Source organism: Helobdella robusta (assembly GCF_000326865.2).
Source record: "Helobdella robusta unplaced genomic scaffold HELROscaffold_60, whole genome shotgun sequence".
NCBI lineage: Eukaryota > Metazoa > Annelida > Clitellata > Rhynchobdellida > Glossiphoniidae > Helobdella > Helobdella robusta.
This window is the reverse complement of record NW_008705331.1, coordinates 578,761-589,712: the sequence shown is the minus strand read 5'-3', so window position 1 is coordinate 589,712 and position 10,952 is coordinate 578,761. Positions and strand designations below refer to the sequence as shown.

The following is a 10,952-nucleotide window of genomic DNA, read 5'->3' as shown; positions in this document are numbered from 1 at the left end:
ACACACACTCACCCACACACACCCACACATATACACACACATACACACACACACACACAAACAAACGAGCAGACAACAACAATTTGACTTACTATACAAACAGCCAAAATCTCCAGGCTTCTGAAACCACCCAAGGCAACATCTGACATTCGCAACGACCTTCTCCTTATACTCTAGATCTATAATTTCTCTAGTGAACTGTCTGCCATTCATAAAAATATTTTTATTAAATGAATGATTGAATGAATGAATGAATAAATAAATGGATAGATGGAAGGAGGGATGAATGAATGGATGGATGGATGGATGGATGGAAGGATGACTAAATGAATGAAGTAATTGATGGCTTAATGAATGAAGGAACGAATAAATGAATGAACGGATGAGTAACAAAATAATTATAAATAATTCATCCTTATTCATGATAATTCACACTCCACAAATAATAATACAATTAATATTAACAATAAAAGGGGAGCACGAACCAAAAAAACCGACCATAAATATTCAAATCCAAAACATCAAATTATAAAATACAGATTTAAGCGATTTTAATTTTAGTTGCCATTCATATGGAAAATGTGTGTGGATGGATGGATGAATGGATGGATGGAGGTATTAATTTATTATCATCATCATCGTCACCATCACTATAATCATTACTATTATTAACAACAAATAATCTACAAACTACACATGCTACAAAAAACAGCTATAAACAACTATACATAGATTTGTATTTGTGTGTTTTTGTGTGTGTGTCTATATGTGTGCCTGCGTGTATGTGTGTGTGTGTGTGCGTGTATGTGTACATATGTTCCCTGAAATTCATAACATGACTTAAGTATCAAGTGTAAGTAAGAAAGAAATATGAAAAAAAAACAACAACACAAGTAGGTATGAGAAACATTTTAAAAATTATGTAATGTAATGTAACGTAATGTAATGTAACATAATGTAATGGAATGGAATGTAATTGAATGTAATGTAATATATGTAACGTAATGTAATGTAATGTAGTATATGTAATGTAGATGATGTGTATATGATGTAATGTAATGTAATGTAATATATTGTAATGTAACGGGATGCAATTTAATGTAATTTATGTAATTTTGGTGATGTGTATGTAATGTAATGAATTATAATGTAATGTGATGTGTTGTAATATATGTAATGTAGGTGACGCGTTGACGCGTATATGATGTAATGTAATGTGATGAATTGTAATGTAATATATATATAATTTATTGTAATAAAATGTAATGTAATGTGTTCAAAGTAGGTAATATGATGTAATGTATTGGCATTGTAATGTGATTTAGTGTATACTGCATGTCAGTCCATTCTTTCTTGTTTGCATAATAAAAAGAAGACAAGCTCATGCAAAAAATAAGTTATAATTATTTTTTGACGTATCAACGAAGGAATGTTTCAGAAGCTGGCGGGCGAATTCTGATTTTTTTTTAAATGTTCATGGCTTAATAGAGGCTGTTTGTGCGTGTGTATGTGTGTATTTGTTTGTATGTGTTTTTTAATAACTATTTTCGCATACAATACCATCTATTTCAAACTTGACTGTTTTATTTATGTTTGTTTATAGGAAAAAAATTTTTTTTCTGATTGTGTGATGGTTTTTGTGTTGTGATTTTTTATTGTGTTCGTACATGCTTCCTAATGTTTGTGTGTGTTGTTGAGTATGAATGAAACTCAAAGAAATCTTTCTACATGGAAGATTTATGGTTTCATTCATCTTGCTACCTTATAAGAGGAATGGCTCTCAAAGTAAAAACGCTGGAATGCTTCTACAGTTCCGAATTCGTTCGTAATTATGAATGATATCTTCTTCATTCTTCACTGGTTTTATATGCATATTTTTACTTCACACACACACACACATCCATTCTATTTATACATAATTATTCACATATACATGATCGAGAAATGGTAAGAAACATTAAGAAAAGCAAAACTCACCTACACATATATAAAAATTCTGTATGTGTGTGTGTGTGTGCATGTGTTTATGTGTGTGTGTGTTTGTGTGTGTTTGACAGCAGCATCCTATTTAATGAAATGTATTTTTTTTACATGCAGCTTTTAAACAGAGTATATGCTGTGCGATGATATATGTATTGTGTCGAAATGGCATTTAAGATTTGTATATATGTATGTATGTGTGTGTGTATGTATGTGTGTGTAGTGTGTGTAAATTAATACATACATGGTGTAATGTTGAATACCTTCCAAACAATAAAAACAACATTAAATGAGTCAAAACACCATATAATATTATCATATTTTAATTTATTATTCAAACTGTCTGAGGTTAATTTCTGGGCAATAAAAAATTACGTAATAAACAAACACGTTTATGTAAAGAAAAATTTTTCCTGATAAAAATGCAAAAATCTTAGCGAAATAGAATCACAATTCACATCTCTACTCGTTATTATATATGTTACTGTATGCTTCCAGAAAAAATATGTGTGTGTGTATGAGTGTATGTGTGTGTGTGTGTAATATATAAATGTGTTGTGTGTGTGTGTATAATATATAAATGTGTTGTGTGTGTATGTGTGAGAGAGAGAAAGAGAAAGATAGGGAGAGAGAGAGAGAGAGAAAGAGGGAATAATTTTTGACGGCAGATGAGTTGTCAGTAAGAAATGGTCCCAGCTTTGTTTGACGAACGTGATACGATGTAATTGATACGTTCTAACAAATTTTCTCGTTAAAAATCGCTAAAGATGAAAACAATTTCTATTTTTCGTCCACAATTTTTATCAGAATTCTTTTCGGTTGGTTGGGATGAATGAGTTTTTGATGTTTCGAACGTTTTTCATTTCATATCTTTTTACTTTTGCTACATTTAAAAGTAATTTTGTTAATGAATGAACGTATTATAAAAAATTATTTTCAATTTACTGTTTAGTAATTTTTAAATGTTTTAATTATGATGAAATTTTCTCATTCTCTCTCCCTCCTCTCTCTTTCTCTCTATCTTTGTTTCTCTTTTTCAGAAAATCAATACAATAATAAAAAACTTTGGCGCTGAAAGTGATTAAAAATGGCAGTTGTTGTTGTTGTTAATGACATTTTCAAAGAAATTTTTGGGATTATTTTCGATGGGAAATATGTAAAAACGTAAAAAAATTTAAATAAATTTTTAGATGAAACCTTTTTTTTGACAGTATTTGTTGTTTGTGCTTGTGTGGTTGTGTGTGTGTATGTGTGTGTGTATGTGTGTTTAGTACGAGACGAAAAAACTAAAAAACCAGCTACGACTTTATGACGTCACCAACAAACTAAAAAACAAACAAAGAAACAACAACAACAACAACAACAACCTTCTTTCATGAACGAGGCATTCGGACGCGCCCTTGCAGTTCTTTGGGCCCCTCTTCAACACCGGAACTTCCTTCCAGTACTTTTCCATTCTCGGAGTTTCCAACTTCACAAACGTCGTTTCGTTGTACTCACAGACGTTTGGCCTATTAGACGGAAAATTTTGATTAATTATAATCAAGTAAATAAATTACCGGCTAACCAGCCAATCAGAAACAAACACAAACAAAAATATGAAACATCATAGCTACATCATTATCTTTATCATATATCATCATCATTATCAAAATCACTTTCACTATCATCATCATCAGCAGCAGCAGCAGCACCGTCATCATCATCAGCAGCAGCATCATCATCATCATCATCATCATCTTCTTCTTCTTCGTCATCATCATCATCTTCGTCATTATCATCATCTTCGTCATCATCATCATCATCATCATCATCATCTTCCTCATCATCATCATCATCATTTTCGTCATCATCATCATCATCATTACCATAACAACGATTGCCATCATCATCGTCATCAGAAAATTATCAGTCAAGGAATGAATATAAACCAATCAATCAATCAAGCTGCCTTACAATAAGAATAAAATAGATATCTAATTTGATGGTTTTCTGGTAATAATGACGCAGTCATAGCATTTTTTATAACATATCCAAGATAGTGACGTCATTTTGATGTTTCTACAATACAAAGCGATTATCATTTTTTATTATTTCTACAATAAAAAAAAATGCTCAATTAAAAAATAACCGCGTTAGGAATTTAGGAATGGATGCCAAAAAATTAATGATATACAAATAAATATACAAGAAGATATACAAAATGATTTTCAAAAATGTAGATATACAAAGAGATATACAAAGATGTAATTTGAAACAAATACAAATTCTAAAATACAAATGATGAGATGGGTATGTGGCCAGTTGGTTGCTGACATATCTGAGAATTAATTAGATAAATCAAAAGATACGACAATACAAATCCATACAAGAAACAAATTCATTGTATACAAACAAAGGTATACAAAGATACAAAAATAGATACAGCAAAATAATAAAATGTATATACAAAAATGCAGCAAAACTTAAGAGAAACAAATTTAAATACAATAACTCAATATATATATATATATATATATATATATATATATATATATATATATATATATATACATAGACACAAAACATGAACACACAAATAAATATATACAACAAATTAGATTCATATATCAATACAAAAAGATAACAAGATACAAATACAAAAAGAATACAAACACAAAAAATGAAGAGCTCGTTGTTTTTATATCGGTATACGTAATAAAAATGTTATAAAAATCTGTCTGGCAGAGAATAAAAATAGATTATAAAGACGACGACGATGACGATGAAGATGCTAATAACAATTATGATGATGGTGATAATGATTGATGATGACCATGATAAATGTGCTGATAACGATTGTGATGATGATGATGATGATGACGACGACGATGATGAAGATTCTTATAATGGCAATGAGAATTATGACGATGACGAAGATGATGATGATGATGATAATGACGATGACGTCAGTCCTAACTAAATTATTTACCTATCATCATCATAGCGAGTTATTTATATGTAGCAAATCACAACAAACTGCCTTCAAACATACAGAAACAGCATTACACACCAAACCAACCATTCAACCAAACAATCAACTCATCAACCAGCCAACCAATCAATTGATTGATCAATCAGTCAAACAATTAATCAATTATAAAACTAAATCTGTGACCAATCATACAATAGATTAGAAAATTAGTAATCAATCAGCCAGCCAATCAGCAAACGATAAAACAGACTGGCCAATCAGCTAGCCAATCAACCAACCTTCCTACAAACCATCAACCAATCAATCAACCGCTAACCAATCAACCAGCCATTCAACAAACCAATCGTCAACAAATTTAACCCCATTATATAGCGCTTTTTTATTGCAACAAACCACCAACAAACGGCTTGCCATAAATCAGAATTTATTGTTTCACTCATTGCATTGGCATAGATAATTCATAACGGCACTAATATGCCCCGCACATTATTTATTCTATGGTTTTGGCATAATTGTATTATAATGCATTATACATTTTATGTTTTGTATGTATGTGGATATGTATGTATGTATGTATGTATTTGTGTGTGTGTGTGTGTGTGTGTGTGTATTTATGTATGTATGGAAACTAAAATAAAAAAAATTCTGAAGAAACATCGTCAATTGTTCAAATTAATTTTATCCCGAAAGTCTGAAAATAATGAATTAATGAATTTATTGAGACCTCGTAACACATTAACACAATAATAACGACATTTTAATTATATCTCTCTTTCTCTCTCTCTTACTCTCTTTTTCTTTCTCTCTTTCTCTCTCTAGAATTTCCATAAATCTCTCGACTAAAAAATTAGAAACCGCTGAAAAACATCAAAGAAGTTGCTCTAAGATAATGATGTCTGTGTGTTTGTGTGTGTTTGAATGTTTGTATGTATGTGTGTATGCCAATGTTTGTATGTATGTATGTGTGTCAATGTTTTTATGTATGTGTGTTTGTGTGTGTGAATGTATGCGTGTGCGTGCGAGCAGGTGACTAAGTTAATACACGAGTGGTCCCGATATAAATTACACAACCCTCGGTCATCTCTGACATAATTATTACTCTAATTACAATGTGTGGCAAATAACGTAAATCATACGTGTATGTGTAATTGTATATATGTGTGTGCGTGTGTGCAAGTGTATGTGTGTGTCTATGCGTAAAAGATGTGTTTGATTGGGTTTTTGGTTGTCATGTGTGTGTGTGTGTGTGTGTGTGTGTGTGTGTGTGTGTGAGAGAGAGAGAGAGAGAGAAAGAGATATGTGTGTGTGATTGTGTTATTGGTTGTTATGTGTATATGTGTGTGTGAGAAAGATGCGTGTGTGTGTGTGTGTGTGTGTGAATAAGTCTACGTGTATGCGTGTTATATATATATATATATATATATATATATATATAATTTTCATCATCCTCATCATGATAATCGTTCTTATCATTACCGCCATCAACATCGTCTTCATCATCCCCTTTTTTTTCATCATCGTCATCGTCTTCATCATCTCGATTTCAATTTCTTTTACGTACTAACTTTCCCATAAATTATCCAATCATTATTACATATTCGCGTTCGTTTCACTCTTTCCAGCCAATTTTTACATAACAAACACTACCCGTTCGTTATTTTTTATGTTGATGCTGTTGTTTTGTGTTGTTAATGTTATTGATGTTTTTGTTGTTGTCGTCATGGTAATCATATCTGTTGTTGTTGTTGTTTATGTTGCGTTTGATGTCGTTGTGGTTGTGGTTGTTGTTGATTTTGTTGTTGATGTTGTTGTTGTTGTGTTTGGTGTTGTAGTTTGGATGTTTCGTTTTAATGTCCTACATGCGTGTAATTTCGTGCTAGCTCCATAGCCTTTGATATTTTTATTTCTGTACATTTGAAATATTAATAAGTACTTGTTCTATTGTTTTTGTTTTTTTTTTCACTTACATCTCTCACTCTCTTTCTCTCTCTCTGAATTCCTCTCCTTTCCTCATTCTCTCTCGCGAAGGTGATAGACCAAAAATATAAATAGATGTATTAAACTCGAACACTTTCAACGCATATATTGAAATGCAGATGAGGGATTGGGTGCATGTGGCTGAAGAGGTTTGATCTCATTATGTAGTTTTAAATATGAATGAAAATCATTACATATAGATTCGAAATTAAATGGCACGAATGCAAATTTATCTTTTATGGCTCTCTTTCTCTCTCTCTCTCTCTCTCTCTCTCTTTCTATTTGCATCTTCATCTTTTTTTCTAACTCTTTCTCTCTTTCTTTCTCTTCAAAAATTATACAGATGAATCAAACAAATAAGCCTTACATGTTCTTGCGAAGTTCGTGCGTTTGAACCAACGTAGCAGACAACAGAATTGTTAGATAGGCCAAAAACCGGAAAGACGACGATGAAGATGATGATGAGGAGGAGGAGGAGGACGATGATGACGTTGACGATGATGTCAGTTTAGTTTTCCACCATAACTCATCCCAGCCTCTTTTCGATGTTGTTGAAGTTAAGTTTCCCTTCGCTAGGATAAGCATAATGCTTGACGGTGGTAGAGTAATTGATGATAAAAACTGTCTCAGGTTTTGTGTTTATTTTTGAAAGCAGTTGATATAAATAAAACTCTTCAGAGAGTTAACACAACAGTTACATCTGCTCTATCTAGTTCTAGATTCACTGCCAATCTTGAAGTTTGTCGAATGGTTGAACGTCGTTAACTTAACAGACGGCCAGTTTCAAAAACATTTCACGAGGTTGGATGAAGTTCGACGATGTCATTGTATTAATTCCTTATAAAAAAACTTGTTTTTCGAATGTTTGATATTTCAAATAATGATAAATTATCACTCATTTATAAACTTAAAATCAAAAATTTATAGACCAAAATATAAAATTCAATGGCAACTAGCTTAACTGAAAAAAATTGAAAAATTTGTAATAAAATGTACTAATTTATAGAAACCACAGAGAATACCTAAGATCACCACATAATTTGTATTTTAAGTACCACCACACTATGCAAGAGAGAGCATATATCCAAACTAACAAACCAACCAACAAACAATTCAATGCTCACTCGAGACAGCAACGAGATTAACTTTTTGTACCGTTTCGTCAGTATTGAAAAGAACTAACAATAGATACATACATAGATAGATACATACATAGATAGATACATACATAGATAGATACATACATAGATAGATACATACATAGATACATTCAGACAAACGTACATATACACACGCACGCACACACATACGCACCACACATACACATATACATACATACATACATACATAAATATACATATAGCTATATAAGTTATATGTAAATACATTTATATATTTGTGTTTGCACTTGCAGATTACAGTGTAAATATATACGTTACTTTGTCTAGCTTTTTAAACTTTCTGTGCAAACAATGAACAAATATGTTTGCGTGCGTGTGTGTGTGTGCGCGTGTGTGTTTGTCTGTGTTTTTGCGTGTTATTACGTGAACACATGCGTGTGCGTGTGTGTTTGTGTGTTATTGGCACCAAATGACTTATGTATATCGTTTAATACAAGTGAATCCTAAATTTGGAAACATTGTATATAATTTTGCATAGAGCGTTGCAAGTATTTGTTTATTTTGGTGTTTGTGTGTGCGTGTGTATGTGTGTATTTTTCAATTTTTGTGTTTGATTGTATGACATTCTGTATGGGTAGATGTGTACACGTCTATATGTGTGTATGTTTGTGAAGAGTGTTGCTTTTTTACGTTTGTGTATGTGTGAGTGAATGTGGGTGTGTTGATGTTGAATGTGTGTGTGTGTGTGTGAATGAATGGTTGCGTGTGTGTGTGTGTTTGTATGTGTGTTTGTGTTTGTATGTGTGTGTGTACTTTTAGAAGCATTCACATTATGTGGCTACGAGTTTGTGAAAATCGTTTTAAAAAATGTGAAACTTTTACTTAGTATGGAAATCGTGTTAATTTTTTGATTGCTCACCTTTGTTTCGATTTGTTATTCTTAGTTTATCATTGTTTAAATGTAATAAAAATGGCCAATAATAACCAAAACGTCAAACAGCTGATTTCAAAAATCATCTTCAAGTTTGTTTTGATGGGTTTTGTTGCGGTTTTTTTTCAAGAGAATAAAGTACTTGTTTTCATTTTTCATAAAACGTTAGATAGATGGTAGAATCCAGTCATCCAAATCGCCTTTTCAACTATTAACATAAAATCATTTGTTGTTATTGTTATTATTATTTCTTTCATTATTATTTTTTTTTTTTTATTTCGTCTGAAGCGCTGAAAAAAGCCACATAGTAAACAACATAGGGAATCAATGTTTTCCACGGTGCTATAATGATAATGATATCTAAAAATATATAATAATATAAATAATAATAATAGTAATAATAACGATAATAATTTTATTATTATTTTTGTTGCAGGTTGGTTTGTAATAAAGCTGGCTGAAAATTCGTACAATGTATTTATTGTTTATTGAATTGTAGTAACAGTTCGTCTGTTTTTATTTCTTATTTTTTTTCTTCTTATTATTATTATTATTGATAGTAATAATAGTAGTTATAATAATTATTATTCGTTATAATTATATTTATTATCTTATAATTATTTCACATTTTTGGACAAACAGGCTAGGGTTCTATGAAAAAGTAGGAAGTATGTTAATTTATGCTTCAATCGTCTGTCTATCTATCTTTTTGTCTGTTTGTTCATCTGTCTGTCTGCCTGTCGGTTTTTCGGTTTCCCTATCTATATGTGTCTGTTTGTTTGTCTATTTATCTATCTGTCTGGTTATTCGTTTGTGTTTGTTTAATCGTCTCTTTCTGTTTTTGTCCATTTGCCAGTTTATGCTTCTAACTTTCTTTCTCTCTCTTCTCTCTCCTTTTCTCTCTCGCTTTCTCTATCTGTCTCAATTTCTCAATTTTTATGAGCGTTGAAGTCATAAAAATAAAAGCTAAACTCTCACAAAGAACAATACTGAAATGTTTTTGCAGTCTGTATGCGCGTTCATCATCCCTACCACGCAGTTTCGTCTTGCGTTTTTGAAAGAACTCTCTCGAACAGAAATGAATTTCTGTCTTAAAGTTTGTTTATCAGTTGTAAATTTTTGGTTGACATCAATTTTTTTAAAATTTTGATTGTTTCTGTTATTTGTTTACATACTTAAGATATACATTTCGTGATGATATCTATTTGGTATCTATTTTGTCGTGGTGATATACTATCCTATTTTCTGATAAAAAATTATTTATTAAAAGGAAATAAATGATTATTGACTAATTACTGACTAATTGATTGATTGATTAAATAATAACTAAATGATTGATTAGTTAAAAAATAATCAAATGACTATTTGAACTTTTTTTTCTTCTCGACAAAAAACAGAACATATATAAATAAAGTGAACCGGGCGTGTTCAATAAAAACCACCACCATGAATTACACTATTTCAATTATATACCAGCCAATAAGATCGTGTATCGTTCATGAACGAAACAGTAAAATCGATAATAAAAATTCTACCTGGTTAAGCATCCTTTGATTCGTCAGTGGCAGCAAAATTAAGATTTTAATTCAAAATAAATTTTGGCGAAAGAAGAAGATTGTTTTGTAAATATGAACAACAGTGAGCAAGTCTTTTTATTCAGAAGTGATGATGACGTTGATGACGACGACGATGATGACGATGAGGAGGAGATGATAATGATGTGAAGGATAAAAATTTTGAATAAGTGTTAATAATATTATGTGATGATGATGAGGAGGAGGAGGATGTGATGATAAGGATGATGTGATGAGGATGATGATGATGATGATAAGAACAAGAAAAAATATAAATGATGAAATGCCAAAGAACTAAAATGAAGACTGCTAGCAAAGTAACCTGAGATCAAACGAAACTCAACAGAAGAGGAAAAAAATTTGCAATGCAAAAAATAGGAAAAATTATTGAAAAA

General features: G+C 31.1%; 1 protein-coding gene across 1 annotated transcript; it reads right to left on the bottom strand.

Annotated features, from left to right (window-relative positions):
• Nucleotides 1–4,320: 4,320 nt before the first annotated feature.
• Nucleotides 4,321–8,319, bottom strand: HELRODRAFT_87729 (hypothetical protein; the record flags this gene model as incomplete). The annotated part of the gene is made up of 2 exons (XM_009029517.1): nt 4,321–4,650; nt 8,128–8,319. The coding sequence occupies 2 exons, from the start codon at nt 8,317–8,319 to the stop codon at nt 4,321–4,323; spliced, it is 522 nt and encodes a 173-aa protein (XP_009027765.1).
• Between the last annotated feature and the right edge of the window lie 2,633 nt (nt 8,320–10,952).